The sequence below is a fragment of the Bos indicus x Bos taurus genome, chromosome 8 (assembly GCF_003369695.1).
Source record: "Bos indicus x Bos taurus breed Angus x Brahman F1 hybrid chromosome 8, Bos_hybrid_MaternalHap_v2.0, whole genome shotgun sequence".
In the NCBI taxonomy this organism is placed as follows: Eukaryota; Metazoa; Chordata; class Mammalia; order Artiodactyla; family Bovidae; genus Bos; species Bos indicus x Bos taurus.
The window spans coordinates 53,923,087-53,941,956 of NC_040083.1; the positions used below are offsets into that span (position 1 = coordinate 53,923,087).

At 39.1% G+C, this 18,870-nt stretch overlaps 1 protein-coding gene across 2 annotated transcripts in view; it reads left to right on the forward strand.

Moving 5' to 3' along the window:
- The first annotated feature begins 319 nt into the window (after nt 1-319).
- Nucleotides 320-18,870, forward strand: part of CEP78 (centrosomal protein 78) — a 35,186-nt gene continuing 16,635 nt past the window's right edge. The window contains exons 1-10 of one of the 2 annotated variants that reach the window (XM_027549521.1): nt 320-836; nt 5,128-5,300; nt 5,392-5,464; nt 6,663-6,766; nt 8,511-8,685; nt 11,099-11,212; nt 13,599-13,663; nt 13,940-14,063; nt 16,176-16,311; nt 17,725-17,770. In XM_027549521.1, coding sequence (XP_027405322.1) covers nt 584-836; nt 5,128-5,300; nt 5,392-5,464; nt 6,663-6,766; nt 8,511-8,685; nt 11,099-11,212; nt 13,599-13,663; nt 13,940-14,063; nt 16,176-16,311; nt 17,725-17,770 — 1,263 coding nt within the window. In that variant the 5' untranslated portion in view covers nt 320-583. The remainder of the gene's footprint in view (nt 837-5,127; nt 5,301-5,391; nt 5,465-6,662; nt 6,767-8,510; nt 8,686-11,098; nt 11,213-13,598; nt 13,664-13,939; nt 14,064-16,175; nt 16,312-17,724; nt 17,771-18,870) is intronic. The other variant, XM_027549522.1, reaches the window with a different exon arrangement.

Below are 18,870 nucleotides of genomic sequence, written 5' to 3' on the forward strand. Positions count from 1 at the left end.
CACAGGTGTCTCTCATTCAGCCGTACATGCATCCTTACCGAGTGTACTCCCTCTCTTGGGTGGTGCAAGCACAGACACTTACCGGGAGTTTAGACCTTGTAAAATGCGTTGATACAACCATATCTCACTTTCATTTGGACCAGTAAACGCTTTTTGTAATTCCCGAATGCCCTAAACCACCTACTTTTGCACCGCCCTCTTCTTGAAGCTCCCGCCCCTGATTCGCCGGCACTGTCCCCACGGGAGGCGGGGCCTGCGTGATGACGCACGGGGAGCGCGTTGACGTATCCGTGCACCCGCCTGCCTGCTTGAATCGCAGTCCCGCGCCGCGGAGAGCGATGAGGCGGGCGTCAACGGCCGGTGCCGTGGGGCGGGAGGCAGCGCGGAAACGCGGCATCTAGGGGGCGACCTAGCTGGGGCCCGGGGCGCTGAGTCTTCTGGCGGGTCCGCCCCTCCTGCTCACACTGAGCGGCAGGAGCCGCCTGGCGGTGGGCGCCCAGGAGCCGGGTAGCGACCCGGGGCCCCGAGGCAGGTTGCGGGCATAGTGTCCGCAGCCTGCGTCCCCCGCGGCCGCGCTCGGGCCATGATCGACTCGGTGAAGCTACGCCGCGACAGCGCGGCCGACTTCTTCTCGCACTATGAGTACCTGTGCGCGCTGCAGGACTCCGTGCCGCTGCCCGCAGTGCGCGCTTGTCTGCGGGAGGGCGTGTTGGACTTCAACGCCGACCGCCTCCGCGTGGCCGACTGGGCGCCGCTTCTGAGCACCCTTAAGAATGATAAAGATCTGCCCTTGATTTGCATCAAGAGCTTCTTCCAGCCGTGGCTTGGCGAAACAGGTTTGTAGTTCCGTCTTTCAGGGCCCCCCATCCGCGCTGCGAGGCGGAGGTTTAGATGGTGCAAGGTGGAGCCTGGGTACTGGAAGGGTGCCCAGGGCCCCTTGTGTGTACAGGAGATGGGGCATGCGGCCTAGGACTCTGCAGGCTCCGCGACCCTGGTCGAGTGCCTTAAGGATCTTTGTGTTCATCTGTTTACGTGGGCTTCACGTGTCTGTGGTGGTTGCAGGATTCACTTCTGTTAATGCACAGTTTGGAGCATTGTTAATTGTTCGACAGATGTTACCTGGTCTATTGAATAACTTTGCTTTGTACAGAACAAAGAGATTAGGAAGTTGATACATCCCAGCTTCATTTCCTTTTGATTGAGACAGGACTCAGAAAAGAGAGAAAAAAAAAAGTTGTATCACATAGTGGAAAGAGCACAAATGTGAAGAGAGCTTAGGGTTTGAATTCCAGAGCTTATACCGTCTGTTTCCTGGGCAGGTTACTTTTCAACTGCAATCTCCACACTTGTAAAATGACATTAAAAACCACTTTTTCCATGGGTTCTTAGATTTAGGCAGGTTATGTGTGTAAAAGTACCCTTGCACATGAATGAGTTCAGTCATCTCCTGCCCTGGGTGATCTCCCCTTCTACCAGGCAGCAGGTAGATACAAGCGCTGTAGTCAGTACTCTGAAAGAGTGAGTTCTGGAGTTACAGAGCATAGGATTTTTTAAATTGAATTTTTTATTTTATATTAGCATATAATTGATTTACAGTGTTATTGTAGTTTCAAGTATACAGTAAAATGATCAGTTATACATATATATATATATATCTCCATTCTTTCTCAGATTCTTTTCCCATACAGGTTATCAAGTAGAGTTTTCTGTGCTATACAGTAGGTTCTTGTTGTTTATCTATTTTATATATAATTGGACACGACTGAAGCGACTTAGCAGCAGCACCATAGGTTAATGTCAGGCTCCAAATTTATCCTTCCCCTCCACCTTTCCCCTGTGCAAAGCACAGAATCTTGGAAGAAAAGGTTCAGAGTAGGCTTCTTGGAGGCGGTACCATCCTCTCTAAGGATATGTAGAAGCTTCTGGGGTGGCAGGAGGGAGCAGTTTGTGTCAGAGGTTGAGAAATATAAGAAAATATGGCAAAACTAATGTACCGGAGTGGAACTCAGGGTTTGGGAAAGAGATGAGAGTTGATACTGGAAATATCGTGGGGCCAGACAGAAAGGGGCTTTGTTTGTCCTGTCAGAAGGTTGGTTGTTTATGCTGAAGTCTGTGGGAAACACTGAGAACAATGAGATGGACTTTTGATTTAGAAACTCACTCTGATCTCCATGTGAAAGGCAGTTAATTGGATGCAGATGAATTGAATCTAAGGGTCCAAATTAAGTTATAAATGGTTGGACTGGATTTTAGAGATCAGTGATTCAGAATGGGTGGGACCTAGTGACCAGTTAGATAAAGGAAGGCAGCAAGCTTGGGTGAAAAGCCACATCTTTCTGAGAGATACAGAGCACAGTAGGAAGGGAGTGGGGATGGGGAGAGGATGTTACTTCATCTTCAGTGCTTTAGAGCCAACTGGTAAACAGGCCTGGGCCCAAGGTATAGATCTGGGTTTTGGGGAGGACAGATGTTTGAAGGCATGAGGTTATGCACAAAGAAGATCCAATGAGTTATAGTTCTGAGATGTTTTTTAAGTGGACACATCTGAGAATGTTTATGAATGAGAGAAAGTAGCTGGCAGAGGAGATGTGTGTAGATCTAGGAGAGGAAATGATTTGTTTTTAAAAACTTGAATGCTTATCATGTACCTGGCCCTTTTCTAGGATCTGGGGTTCACACCATCTGTTAACTCTTCTCCAAGGACAGCTCAGCTCATCCCCTGGTGAAAGGAAGTCAGATTATTCTCTGCATCCCATTCAGGTGTAGGAACTTTTCCTTACCTCTGAAGGTACTTACTTAACCAGAGTAATAACTTAGAAATCAAAAGAAATTACAGCTGAAAGGGACCTTAAAGTCCACTGTACTTAATTTTCCCTAATATTTTGCATTGAATATAAGAAAAATATATGGCAGAAAGCATTCTCTTATAGTTCCTTCACTGAACTTTCTTTATGTCTTGCATCCAGTGGGTCTAGCTTTTGGCCTCTTCCTAAATTTGCTTCTTCATCCATATTATTACATTTTGCCTGGACTATTGCAGAAGCACTTAGGTGGTTTTGCTACACTTGGGCTTAGTTCTCTAAGTCCATCTGCCTACTCAGCTTGAGTGATGTTCTAAAATAAAAAGATATGTTTAAAACAGTGCTTGCAATAGCTTTCCCACACAGGATTATTGCATGTTAGTTGCACAGCTTGTGTTTTGCACAGAGGGATGAAATCTGAACTGTGCTCTGCCAAGCCTCATGGGGCTCTTTGGCCCTGAGGGAGGATTCTTTTTCTAATCATTCCCTTTATCTAACTGGTCCTTCAGCAGCGGGGCTCCTTTTTCTAATCAGCAGTGGCACCCTTATTGAGCCAGCGTAGCCCCAGACCTATGGTATAAAAGCCATACTGTCTCCCAGACTTGCTTCAGCCAACATCTCTATTATTTTATTTTTTTAATATTCATATGTTCAAAGCAGTTTTATTTTCAGTAGCCCCAAGGTGGAAACAACTTAAGTGTCCATCACTAGGTTTATAAATTGTAGCACGTCCTTACAACAAAATACCACCCAGCAATTAAGAGGAATGAGCTATCCACAACAGCCTGAATAATTGTTGTTGTTCAGTCGCTCAGTCATGTCCTACTCTTTACGACCCCATGGACTGCAGCTTGCCAGGCTTCCCTGTCCTTCGCTATCTCCTGGAGTTTGCCCAAACTCCTGTCCTTGAGTCAGTGATGCCATCCAACCGTCTCATCCTCTGTCGTCCCCTTCTCCTCCTGCCTTCAATCTTTCCCAGCATCAGGGTCTTTTCCATGAGTTGGCTCTTCATATCAGATGGCCAAAATATTGGAGCTTCAGCTTCAGCATCAGTCCTTCCAATGAATATTCAGGACTGATTTCCGTTAGGATTGACTGGTTTGACCTCCTTGCAGTCCAAGGGACTCTCAAGAGTCTTCTCCAAGACCACAGTTCAAAAGCATTAATTCTTTGGCATTTAGCCTTCTTTATGGTCCAACTCTCACATCCATACATGAATACTGGAAAACTATAGCTTTGACTAGACAGACCTTTGTCAGCAGAGTAATGTCTCTTCTTTTTAATACACTATCTAGCTTTGTCATAGTTTTTCTTCCAAGGAGCAAGCATCTTTTAATTTCATGGCTGTAGTCATCATCCTAAGTGTTTTTGGAGCCCAAGAAAATGAAGTCTGTCGCTATTTCCATTGCTTCTCTATTTATTTGCCATGAAGTGATGGGACCTGATGCCATTGAGTTTTAAGCCAGCATTTTCACTCTCCTCTTTCACCTTCATCAAGAGACTCTTTAGTTCCTCCTTGCTTTCTGCCATAAGGGTGGTATCATCTGCATATCTGAGGTTATTGATATTTCTCCCGGTAGTCTTGATTCCAGCTTGAGCTTCATCCATCCTGGCATTTAGTGTGATGTGGTCTGTGTATAAGTTAAATAAGCATGGTGACAATATACAACCTTGATGTATGCCTTTACCAATTTTAAACCAGTTCATTGTTCCATGTCCAGTTCTAACTGTTGCTTCTTGACCTGCATACAGGTTTCTCAGAATAATTACTCTGAGTGAGAAAAGACAGACCAGGAGAAAAAAAAAAACTACCTACTGTATAGTTTCATCTATAAAACTCCAGAAAATAAACTAATCTATAGTGGCAGAAAGCAGCTCAGTGGTGGCCTGAGACTGGAGTGGAGTGACAACATCTCTATTTTAATTTGTTTCTTCTCCCACTTGCACCCCTGGCCTTTTATCATCCCGACCTGCAGTATTTACAGTGCCCAGCAGGTATCCGGTTTGAATGTCTTCACAAGGGTGCTCTCTGCAGTTAATCCACCTCCCTGTCCAACTCTAAGTAGTGTCATCTTTCTAGATTCAGCTTCAGGGTGATCATGAAGCCATCACTTAGATATAACTTTTTGCTTCCATAGGAACCTCTGTACATATAGATTATCTTTCTTTATCTCATGTGGTTAAAGTTTTGAGTTTACATATGTCCATCCATAAAGAGGGTTTAAAGGGCAGGAGTCTTTTCTAATCCTTAGCCCAGAGTGGATGCTTTTTAATGATGATAAAATGTATGGTTGAAGTCACTCATTTTACAATAGTTTTGCTTTAGCTTCTGACAGGAATAAAGTTTACAGAAGTCGTGTTCCTGCGATAAGAAATAAAGACGTGACCTTCCAGTTGTGTAAAGCTCTTAAATGCTGTTTAAGTGCGTCAGGTGCGCTAAGGAACCTGGAGCTAAACGGGCTAGTTCTGAGAGAGAGAGACTTAACGATGTTGACAAAGGTAAGCCTTCAGCGAGTCCTGCCAACGTTTGATAGTTGCTTTGGGGGGAAACTAAACCAATAAAATTTTGAACTTTTTTTCCTCATTAAAGGGATTGAATAAATCGGCCACTCTGGTGCACCTGTCTCTTGCGAATTGTCCGATTGGAGATGGAGGTTTAGAAAGTGAGTGTCAGTCTTGAGTCTTCCCATCAGACTGGTCTTGTGATTCACTGCACACCACGTTGAGTCCTGTGTACCTTTCCTTGGTGCTGGCCCCGGCTGGATTGTTTCCCATATCTGCTCGTACCGTGGTCCGTTCTCATTTGTACCACGGAAGTCTGTCATGCTGGGTACTCTGAGCACTACTTTTACTTCAGTTTGCATTAAGCCCCAAACCACACATTTTGTATTTTCTGTTTTTTGTGTTTGTTTATATTTTTGTGGTTTCTCTTTAAGAAATATTATGGGAAGGGAAATAGCAAGATGTCAAGAGCATAAAAAAATCTGTATCTTTAAATGGCTAAAACATCCATCTTCAGTAATAATTATAATGCACTGCGGAATGTGTTAAAGTAGGAGATATATTCAAAGTACTGTAAGAGCATTTAAAAGGCGAGCAAACTCAGTAGTGTTGGCAGGGGTGTATCATGGAAGTAATCACAAAGAAGGTGACTGCTGGGGTCCTTAAGCATCCGTGGGTGTTCACTGTGCCCAGTACTGGCCTGGAGGGCTAAGGTGGGCTGCATTTCAATTTCAGGGAACAGAGTTTGAGATCGTCTATCTTATATTACTGTATTATATTGCATAGTACCTAATAAGATTCTGAGTTTATAGTTGACATTTAAATTGTTGATTGAAAATTGGGATATAGCATTGGAAATAAAAGTAAGAGTCTTATGCATTTTAGGTTTTTCTTTTTTCCCGTGTGTCTTAAAAGGTATATAATACTTAACTGAGTGGTGAGGAATAAAGTTTTCAGTACTCAGTGTATTCAGTTTTAGTATCTAAGTAGAATTAAACTGGCAACCCACTCCAGTGTTTTTGCCTGGAGAATCCCAGGGACGGGGGAGCCTAGTGGGCTGCCATCTATGGGGTCACACAGAGTTGGACATGACTGAAGCGACTTAGCAGCAGCAGCAGCAGAATTAAACTATTGCTGTAAACTGGAACACTTTAGCACTTCGTTATGACTTATTTTAGAATGCACCTATCAGTCAGTTACCTATTGGGGAAGATTGGCAACAGTGATTTTAAGAATCTAGCTATAAACCTCCAATTGACTCAAGAAAAGCAAATAAGTCAAGTTTGACCAATGTATAGGCTCTTCATCTTATTGTGTGTGTGGTTTTCTTTTTTTGTTTTGTTTTGTTTTTTCTTTTAGTTGTTTGTCAAGGTATAAAGAACTCTGTCACTCTTAAGACAATCAACTTCACGGGGTGTAATCTGACATGGCAGGGAGCAGATCACATGGCCAAGATCTTAAAGGTGATTTCATGTTTAAACTTTCATGAAAACATATGTGACTGAAGCACATTAATTTTTTGCTACAAATGGCAGTGATTTTTGTCTTTTGATACGTGTGAGTGCAGCTTTAGTTTTGTTGAAAGAATATGACCAGTTTTCAGTTTGAGATTCTTCCATTTAGTAAAGATAGTCCACTTAATCTTAGAAATAAGACATTTAATATATACTACATAATAATATTTAAATACTTTTATGTCTTTTTAGTTATTGAAAACATTTATTGTAATACTGTGAAGAAACTGTGTCATTATAGTCTTCAAGACTTAAATAAATGAAGTGTTTATTAGCTGCTATAGTCTATAAACTAATAAAAATTACTACTTCAGAGCTCTCTAAATATAGTTTTAGAAATACTGCCTTAACAACTTTATAGTGGTTATATTTACTGTGTTTAGGCCTAAAATTATTTAATAATTTGACATGAAGCCTTTTTAATGCTTTGATGGTACAGATCAAGGATAGGTGAACTATGGCTGGGGGGCCAAATCCAGCCCGTCCCCTGGTTTTGTAAAGAAAGCTTTGTGGAACATTGCCACACCCACTGTTTGCATGGTAACTAAGGCTACTTTCACCCTACACCCATGGTGATAAGTAGTTGCCTCGGAAACTGTATGGCCCACAAAGCTGAAAATTTTTTAATTTCAATTATAAACATTTAAAAATGTTTTGCACCTATACAGGGCAAATCCATTGATCCCTGGGATAGAAAATGATGGCGAGCTTGTGTGCTGAAGCCAAATGTCCTAGGTTTAGATTTCATCTCTCCCAGTTTCATAGCTGATGACCATGGGCAAATTGCTTAACCTCTGTGCTTTGTTATGAAGTTTAAATGAACTCATTTGGATAAATAGTGCCTGGCACATAATAAGCACTGTGTAGTTATTGTTAATAGAAAAATGACACTAATGATTTTTCTTTTAGAGTATCAGAGGAACTTTGAGTCTTGTTCAAAAATGTAATAAGATTTTTTCCTTTAAAGTCAGAGTTCCTTGTTAACAAAATTTATTTTATGTATATAAAGAACTGAATGTCTTTAAGATAATGCTAGTGGTTAAATGTCAAATTCTCGGCACATCAAGGCACATCAAACTGAGTTTGCATAGTCCAGGCCTTTAAAGTTGGTGTGTATACCTGAAGTAGTATGTGAGATCCATTTTGTAAATATAGTTTTTAAAGTAATACCTTAGAAGTTAGAAGAAGATATTAGAACCCATTTACTTTTGTATCATTTAAAAAATATCTGTGTCATTTACAGTGTACACAAATTATATGTATAGAACTTCATGTATGTAACTTGTTAATAAATAAGATGCATATTAAAATTTTTTCTTAGAGGGTGCCCAGTCAAGTGTTTGGAGACCACTGGAAGACAGAATGATAAAATTTAGAGCCTCAGCAATGACGGAATTTAGAACTAATTCCCTGGGTTGGCAAATAAGGGAAATAAAATTCATAGACTGTAAATGAATTGTCAAACTTTATATAGCTAATGAAAAACAGTCATCCAGTGGCTAGAGTCTGATCACTGACAGACTTAAATCTGGGTCACTGAATCCCTAAAGCAGAATTGACTGTTTAACTTCTCCTGTCATATATGCTTGGCACGTACATGTGTATAAATCTCTGACATAATAAGCTGTACTCAGTAGGCATATGCTGTTTGTTCATTCAAGTGACTTACTTTCCTCCCATTCAACCTGTGAAGTATCAGACCATCAGAAGGCATGAAGAAACCTGGGCCGAGAGTCTTCGTTACAGGAGACCCGATCTCGACTGCATGGCTGGTTTGAGGCGCATCACTCTGAACTGCAACACGCTCATTGGGGACCTTGGTGCAAGTGGTTTTGCCGAATCTCTTAGTGAGGATTTATGGCTTAGAGGTAAATTCTAAACTTGAATATATTGAATTTTTCATACTAGATGTGCTTAGCTTTGGGCATGATACTGTTGCCATACGATTTTAATTTTTTTAATTTCATTTTTTTTCAATAGCTTTTATTTTACTTTTAAACTTTCTCTGAGTTGCATATATTCTTTATGGAAAATACAGAGTAACAGGAGAGCAATTACCTGTAATCTTAATGCCCAGGCATAATCACCATTCATTTTGGTGTATATATGTTCAGTCTCTTTTTTTTTTTTTTTTCTTTCTATAAATGTATTTATACACTTAGGGATTACAAAAATAGACTGTTGTATACTTGCTATTGCATATTCCTATTTTTTTCACTTAATGATGTATCATGTAGTATTCCATCATATTGATGTCCTGTAGTTTAATCAATTCTTTGCAATTAGATTTAGACAATTTGCTTTTCCCTATCAGAAACAATGTGAACACGTTGTATATACATCTCTGTGTCCATCAGGATTACTTCTGTAGAATAAGTTACTAAAAGTGAAATGACTAAGTGTGAGATATTTTTAATACTTTGGGTACACATTGCCAAACTGCCATTCAGAAATGTGCCAATTTGTAGCTTAACCCTCACAAACACTGGCTTACAGCACTTTTAAAATCTGTAAAACTACAAAAATGAAGACCTCTCCCTTTTTTATGTGACTTTTTTCAGTTAATAAAGTATGAGCATCCTAACAAGTCAATAATTTACATCTATAGCATCATTTTTAGTGACTGTTCAGTGTTCCCTTATATAAATACGTCACATAGCTTATTCACTCTTGTATATAAGCTGTGTCCCATTTTTCAGTTACAGTTCTCATACACATCCTGGTTTATATCTCTGATTATTTCTTTTGGTTAAATTCTTAGAGAGTTGATGAATCAAAAGGGCATACTGATTCTGAAAGCTTTTATTACATGATGACCTAATCTGATAGGTGAATAATCACATTTTATTTTAGTTTGTATTCATTTGATTTACTAGTGAGATTTAGGGACTGTTTATATTAATTTGGCTAGTTGGTTAATTATACCCTGTGTCCATTTGTCTGTTGTAAGAGTTTGTAAGGATTGCATCATATCCTGTCAGATCCACATGTCTGACCTTGCTATTTCTGTGTGTCATGGGGTTTTGAAAGACTCCAGTTATTTTAATGTAATAGTATATATGCTGTGGTCAGTTGCTCAGTCGTGTCTGACTCTTTGCGACCCCACGGACTGAAGCCCTTCAAGCTCCTCTGTCCATGGGATTTTCCTGGTAAGAATACTGAAGTGGGTTGAATTTCCTCCTCTAGGGGATCTTCCCAACCCAGGGACATATAGCACTTTAGAAAAAGACTGATGATAGTTTCCTTTCATTTAGTATTTTTTAATACCTATGCTTTTGTACTGATGATAACTTTGGTTTAAATGAATAGGTTGTTCAGCCCCAGAGCTATTAGAATTCATGATCATTTGTCCTGGATTTTGTCTGACCTTTTACAGAAAGTGTTGACCAACATCCTTTCATGAGAGGTTTTTGGCATGTATTTTCTATTCACATATTCTTTGAATTTGTTATTATTTGTATCCTCTTAGACTTCTTTGTCTTTTTTATTCTAAAGCAGTTATTATACTTTTTCTACTTTGTTCTCCCCTTTTAACCAGTTTCAAGAGTGATTTGGAACTCAAGATGATGATGAATAGAATGCAGTGCAGTTTCTGAGCTATACCAGTTTTTGCTTGTGAGATTTACAGTGCCACTACTGCCCTTGCCCTCCCTGACAGCTCAGTTGGTAAAGGATCCACCTGCAGTGCAGGAGACCCTGGTTCAATTCCTGGGTCAGGAAGATCTGCTGGAGGAGGGATAGGCTACCCACTCAAGTATTCTTGGGCTTCCCTTGTGGCTCAGCTGGTAAAGAATCTGCCTGCAATGTGGGAGACCTGGGTTCGATCCCTGGGTTGGAAGATCCCCTGGAGAAGGGAAAGGCTACCCACTCCAGGATGCTGGCCTGGAGAATTCCATGGACTTATAGTCCATAGGGTCACAAAGAGTTAGACATGACCGAGCAACTTTCACTTCCACTACCCTTGTTCATTATGAACTGAGATTCATTTTGTTTTGTTTTGTGCTCAGAGGTTATATGCAATTTATTCTTCAGTTCTGTAATTATAAAATATGCTGGATGATTTATTGGTACTAAATGCAGGGTAATCATTGTACATCCAAGAAGAGGTTTTTAAATTGGATGTGTGTGTTCATATATTTTTATGTTTTTTTTCAGTACCCCAAATTACAAACCTGCTATGACTGCTTTTATGCAGGACTTTTCCACATGTGGGAAAATGAGAATTGTCTGTGTGTTTAATCTGTATAGTTAGCAAGTGACCTTTTTGTCTTTCACCAAAAGCACTTGACCTGCAGCAGTGTGGCCTCACCAATGAAGGAGCAAATGCTTTACTAAAAGCCCTTGAAACCAATAGAACTCTGGTTGTTCTGGATATAAGAAAAAATCCACTTGTTGGTATGTGGTCACTTTTTTTTTAATTGATTAAATAGCAAAACAAAAGCACTTTTTAATGTATTGACGATTTAAAAAAACTAACGTGTTTAACCACACAGTTGACCCTTGAACAACTTGGGGTTACTGGTGCTGACCCGCACAGTTGAAAATCTGGGTATAACTTTACAGTCAGTGATTCTGCCTCTGTGGATTCAACCAACCTTGGATCAAATAGAACAGTAGTATATATTTACTGAAAAAAATCTGTGTAACTGGATCCACAAAGTACAGACCTGTGTTGTTCAAGGTCAGCTGCACTTTCCAAATGTTGCATTTCCCTTATGTTTTCAGCAGATAATTTACTAATTAAAGTGAATTATACTTGTAAATCATTCTTACCTCTACTCTGAAGGTGAACCTAGGTAATCTTGCTTCTGCCAAGCACCTTATTTCCTTCTTGTGCAATTCTTGGAACAAGTGCTTTATTCCTTTGTCAGTTTAACAAGTAAAATTTTTTAATACCTTTTGTGTACCAGATACGGGTTTCGGCACTAAACCAGAGATAAAGCCCTGAACCAGACAGACAAGGTCTTGCCCTCATGGAGCTTACATTCTACTGAAGGAGTTCAGGTAGAAATGAGTAAACAGATGAGGAGTATAGTTTTAGATAGTAGGAAGTAAAAACATATCTTAATGTAAAGGGAGTGAGGAGGGCAGGTAGGCCTACATTGAATATGCTTTCTAGGGGACAACTTTACCAGAGAAGTAATGTTTGAGTGGAGACCTGAATGAAGAGAGGAGCAAGCCATGGAAGATCTGGGGAAAGCACATTTCAGGACAAGGGGACAATGAGGATGCAAGCATGTAGGTGGGTGGAATATTTAAGGAAAAGCACGGAGGCCAACATAGCCAGAGCACTGAGTGAGGAAGAGTGTGGTATGCCATGAGGTCAAGGAGCTAGCCGGGGCCTGATCTTGTAAAGTCATGAAGGCCAGGGTAAAGACATCAGTTCAGTTCAGTTCAGTTCATTTGCTTAGTCGTGTCCGACTCTTTGCGACCCCATGAATTGCAGCACGCCAGACCTCCCTGTCCATCACCAACTCCCAGAGATCACTCAGACTCAGGTCCATCGAGTCAGTGATGCCATCCTCTGTCGTCCCCTTCTCATCCTCTGTCGTCCCCTTCTCCTCCTGCCCCCAATCCCTCCCAGCATCAGAGTCTTTTCCAATGAGTCAACTCTTCGCATGAGGTGGCCAAAATACCGGAGTTTCAGCTTCAGCATCAGTCCTTCTAAAGAACACCCAGGACTGATCTCCTTTAGAATGGACTGGTTGGATCTCCTTGCAGTCCAAGCGACTCTCAAGAGTCTTCTCCAACACCACAGTTCAAAAGCATCAATTCTTCTGTGCTCAGCTTTCTTCACAGGCCAACTCTCACCTCCATACATGACCACTGGAAAAACCAGAGCCTTGACTAGACGGACCTTTGTTGGCAAAGTAATGTCTCTGCTTTTGAATATGCCATCTAGGTTGGTCTTAACTTTCCTTCCAAGGAGTAAGCGTCTTTTAATTTCATGGCTGCAGTCACCATCTGCAGTGATTTTGGAGCCCCTCACAATAAAGTCTGACACTGTTTCCACTGTTTCCCCATCTATTTCCCATGAAGTGATGGGACCAGATGGATTATTCTAAAAGAGTAGAGTGTTTTAAACTGGAAAAAGGCATGATCTAAATAATGTCTCAATAAGATGACCCTGGCATAGAGAATAGACTTGGGGGGCTGGGGCAAAGACAAACAGGGAGACCAGTTAGGAGACTGTCTCAGTGATCCAAATGAGAGATGTTTATGGCTTAGCTTAGCTTGGAAGTTTGGAGCAAGTGAAAAGCCATTGAATTCAGATTGTATTATGAGGGTGTAGCTAACAAGCTTTGCAGATGGATTAGATGTGGGGTATGAAGGAGGTATTAACAGAGAGTCAAGTCCTTGATGATTATGTGCACAACTGAATGGTACCACTTAGAAGGGGGCTGATGGGAGGAGCAGCTTTTGAGGGAATATCGAGACTTTGGTTTGATATTTTAGATACCTTTGAGGTATCTGAGTGTCTGGACAGTTCTCAGACTCTGCTTTCTATTCAAAGGTACCCAATGCCACTTTAGATGCGAAGTGTTTAAATTTGACCTTTGCTGCTACCCAAATAGTAGCCACTGGGGTCAGTCTGCAAGATGGCATCTTAGGTTTTGAGGAAGAAATTAGAATATACAAAGGGAAAAATTGGTATATATTATATAATGTAGATTTCATATTTAATTTTATGGGAAAAGCAGTAATTTGTTGGCTTTTGTTTTTAAATGGAAATAGCCACTCATTGGGAAATAAATACTCATTTCAATTTATTTTACTTTAGATCATTCTGTGATGAAAGCCATTATCAAAAAAGTTCTCCAGAATGGAAGAAGTGCCAAGTCAGAGGTACAACATGTTTTAGTCTTCTAGAAAGAATTTCACTTTAATGTCTTTCTTTCTTAAAAAAAATTATAAGGATACTTTCGGCCATCTTAAACTAAGTTTTTAGTCAAATCAAGTGGCTTTTCTGTTTTTGAAAATATTGTGTAATTCTTTAATTCAGGTTCCCAGAAATGCTGTCAGAAACCTTTTATTAACTTAAAATATTTTAATTTCCAATTAAAATCAAACCTTCATAAATTATCTGTAACTTAAATGGCATATTTATTATTTCTTTCTCAGTACCAATGGATAACTTCTCCATCGGTGAAGGAACCAGTGAAGGAACCATCCAAAGCTGCTAGACAGAAAAAGAGAACCATAATTTTGGGAGGTAGTCGGAAAGGAAAAGCTACTATTAGAATTGGTAACTTTTTTTTTAATGCTACTAGAACTTATAGCCCTTATGTTTTCCAATGTGCTGAAATTAAAACAGCCAGTATTAACCACATAGATATTATTAATAGGACTATAATTGCCTTGATATGTATTATGAGAATTTATAGAATATAGAAATTATAAATGAATTTAAAGAGATGTTAATATTAACCAACTTCTGTTGGTTACTTCTGTTTACATTTCATAAAAGGTTTGTTATTTTGACAATATTTCCTGGTTGATGATTACTTCTAGTATTTTGCAATTGAAATTTGTGAAAAATTGGAAATAACCTGAAATAAGCTATTATAAGCATCTTCAGAAATACAACTTCTTTTTTTTTTCCTACTAAAAGATGTATGATTTTGATTCCCCATTAATCAGCTTGCTTAGAGAATAATGTATTAAATAGAAGTTGTCCAAAGTGTTTATTAAATCAAAAATAGCTTATGATTTGTCTGCCAATTGTTACTTTAAGACAGTAATAGTTTAGTAATCAATCAAATGGTATATAAAAAGAAATTAAGATTTTTATATCACACTAATTATATACTATTATTAAAAGTTTATATCATGTATAAAGTATTCTTAAAATAGCTAATTTGACTTGCTATAATATTAGAAATATAAATATAGGTAAATAAAACATGTATATATAAAACATCTTAGAAATTCTGTAACATTAGTATGTGGTGGTATAGAATAGGGCATCATGGAATGAGAATAAAACAAATTTTTTTAAATTTAGCATGATTAAACAAAGTGGAAATGTAACTGATGTTTGCAAGCTCACTGAGCTATTTTAAGAGTAATTTTATTTTATTTCTTGGGCTTTTTTTTTTCTTTTGTATTTGCTTCAGTTATCTGGAGACATAGAGGTAAGCCAAATCAATGTCTGGCTATGTAGGTAGATCCAGGTGAGTATAGGAGTTAAATAGCTGTGTGAACTGTGTCCCATCTACAATTAATTATGTATGCCTTAAAAAGATGGGAGCTTTTATCAGAAATGTTTTTATCTCCTAAAGAGCCAAATGTAATTTTTAAAATTTTAATTACAAATATATTTGCATTACTTTCTGCAAGTAAAGGTGTACACATACAAACCATGTGCATATAGACTTTTTTTCTTGAATGTAATTAAGTTAAAAAACAAAATAGCACAGAATGAACTGAGCCCCTCTGTATTTTGAGGCATGTAAATTTATCCAAAGAAATCACACAGGATCATGTGGTGGTTATCAGTAAGCTACACTAATGAAACATTTGTCCTGTATCACCACATACACTCTTATTTTACACACCATCCTAATGCTACTAAAGTATAGTAGGTTTGAAAAATAAATACAATCATTTTAATATGATGTTTGTTTTCAGTAATGTTCAAATTAAACATTTAAATGTGAATTTTTTTGTTCTAAAGAAAATATTAGCTTGTAAGTCTCTTTTTTGCTACCAAATATTTCTTATAAAAATACTTGACTCTTTAGTACTGAAGTGTAGGGTAAGTCTCCACATTTCACTCTTTCATCCAGTGGGTTTCACTTTTTTTGTGTGTTTTCTATATGAAATCAAATGAACAGTGAAGGTCAACAGACTTATAGGAGGGTAACATTGACTCATCTACCACCTGGTAACTTGTATACAGTCATAACTTTTATTTGTTTTTACATAGAAAAATTAATCTTAAAATGAAATTTTGGTCTAATCCCAAAGATTTTATTTGGCAGAAGTCATGGGTGTATTTATGTTTCTCTATTCTTGGGATTCAGAAATGCCAAAGGGGTTCTAAGATTCAGATTGAGTGTCTCTGCATGATACATAAAATGTATCATTCTTTGGGATTTTTTAAAAATTTATTTTTGCGTGTTCTGCATACCTCAGTACTTTTGTTTTAGTTAAAATAACTTGTTACTGTAGTGGACTACATTTTTAAAAATTGCTGGCCTATGTAAAACATTTTTACAAAACGATCCTGTTTTTAATGGCCTTGACGTCATTGTAAAGCACCTGTTTTATTCCTTTCAGTGTGTACGCATGTGATAGTTGCTCTGTAGGCTTTTAGTGCATTTGATTCCTTCTTTTCATGATTTCTCAAACATAGGATTGGCCACAAAGAAACCTGTAAGTAATGGAAAGAAGCACTCCACTGGTAAAGATTCTTATGCTCCTGAACCTCTGCCGCCTGGTGTGTCTGGTTTCCTCCCATGGCGTACTGCAGAACGTGCAAAAAGGAACAGGTAGAGCATTTTCATTCCCTGTCTTTTAGTCATTTAGAATTCTTTATTTTGGAGCTTCTATTATGTGGGAGGCCTCTGGTGGTTTCTATAGAGAAAGAAAGATAACTCACACATGGCTTCTGCCTAATGAGTCCTCTAAGAAAGAAAAACAAAAAATATTGGGAGTTTGAAGTTGTTTCTCAAGTGTCACAACAGAGGTAACCCCATGGGTGTCCTGAGGAGACTAAAATTCTCTCCAATCGTGCAATGAGAAAAGTTTCAGTAAAGGCAGGTGTAGTTGAGTCAAGCCCTACAGTACAGAAGAGACATTTGGATCTGTAGGAATGGGAAAAAAGACATTTTAGGCTTGGGAATGGTTTAATGCAGAATGGATGAGAAATATGGATTAGAACTAATCTAAATCAACCAGCTTAATTCAGTAAATCAGATTTAGTTTGTCAAACTAGACTTAACTAGCTTTAGCTGATTACTTATCCAAGGGATAAGTTCATAGTAATTTTGTCATAGGGCTGTGAGTAAAATTTTTCAACTATAGCTCTAGGCTTGCGAGATGAAATAAATTGCTCTAGGTTATTTTCAAGTGACTTATTTGGTAATATTCATGAAATTAGAATGACGCTAGTGGTAAAGAATCCACCTGGCAATGCAGGAGACACAGGAAACGTGGGTTTGGTCCCTGGGTTGGGAAGATCCCCTGGAGGAGGAAATGGCAACCCACTCCAGTATTCTTGCCTGAAAAATCCCATGGACAGAGGAGCTTGGTGGGCTAGAGTCTGTAGGATCACAGTGAGTCAGACAGAACTGAGCATCTGAGCACATTGATGAAATTTAGTGTTAACAATTGCTTAAGAAAACATAGAGAATTGATTTTAAATAGTACTTGAAGTAATTAATTACTATGTAAAATACCTGTTCAATTGCTCACATTTAGTTGATATTTATAATCCCCATTGGACAACTGACTACTTTTGTAAATGGTAATATAGATTCTTAAAGCATAAACTATAATATTGAATTCCCAGTCTTTGCACTTTAGTTTAAGAGCTTTGTGTATTCATATCTTCTTCTTAAGACATTTATTAATCTCAGGCCCATCCTCACCACAAGGAGTTGTAAATTAGAGAATGATTCGTACCACCAGTTAAGAAGGTAGACTGAAATCTCAACCACCCTGAATGTAGGAGCCAAAGGTGCCTCTCAGCAGTTCATAGAGTTGTCACAAAGCGGGTCTGCTAAATTCTGTTCACTTTTTTTCATAGCAGAGGCCTTCCAGGTCCTTGTTTTGAGCTGACTTATTTTTACATACAATTCTATGTGGATATTGTACATGATACTAAAAACTTATATTAAATGCAATTAACTGGTGATGTGTGTACATCAAGATACAACTTCATTTTGTTAATATCTTTTTAGGGGTTTTCCATTAATCAAAGCTCGTGATGTGTGTAATCAGTTGCAGGTATGTGGTTATTATATTTATTGTATACAGGGGGTTGAATTGGGAAGGGTGGGAGATCATACTCTTTACTTTTTAAATTGAACAGAGCCTTACAAAAAAACAGTTCCCTCTCTGAAATAAACCCATTTAAAACCTGTCTCGTCGTTCTCCCATTGCCTCTGTGTAGTTGTATGGATATGGCACACTGGGAACCTTGTGGTTATGTCTGTAAACAAGGAAGTGGGTTCTCCAGTCCGCAAGTCAGTGGTTACCCAGTAGAACGAACTTGATTGCAATTTCTAACTCCTTACGTGGAGCTGTCATACCCAAGAGTGTTCATGTGTTTTCAGAAAATGTTGTTTGGGGGCTGTCTGTACAAGTTCCTGATTTTCAAGCCAATATGAAGCGACATATCCCAAACCTCTGCTCTCTGAGCGTTCCTTCTTCCTCACCAAGGCTGCACACTTGCCTTCTTTTACAGCCTCATAGCCTTGGAGCAAGCTAATCCTGCCAGTGGTCTTAGGAGACTGTGTAGTTGCTCTGCTGAAATTAAAAGAAGAGCACCTTGGGTGTCAGTCCTGCCCCTGGATGTCTGGTAGAGGAGTGCATGCCTCATTCTACCAATGGGAGTTTCCTCTCCTGCAGGGCTTGTCAGAATGATATCCTAGTGAGTTGTCTTCTGCACAGTTATATAAAACTAACACACATCGTTTTGACTTACAGACTTTTATGGGGTTGTGACCAGGTCAGTTTTTAAATGGAAGTGTCTTATTGAACAACATTCCAGTGGCAGTGAAGCTCAATAGGAGAATTGAATTATAATTACACTAGTTTTGACTGAAGGATGATGAGAAAATGAAAGTTTTGATAGGTCAGTTTTAATTGTGTATGTATATGTGACTGCTGCCACTGCTACTGCTAAGTCGCGTCAGTTGTGTCCGACTCTGTGCAACTGCATAGACAGCAGCCCACCAGGCTCCTCTGTCCCTGGGATTCTCCAGGCAAGAACATTGGAGTGGGTTGCCGTTTCCTTCTCCAATGCGTGAAAGTGAAGTCGCTCAGTTGTGTCCGACTCTTAGTGACCCCATGGACTGCAGCCTACCAGGTTTCTCCGTCCATGG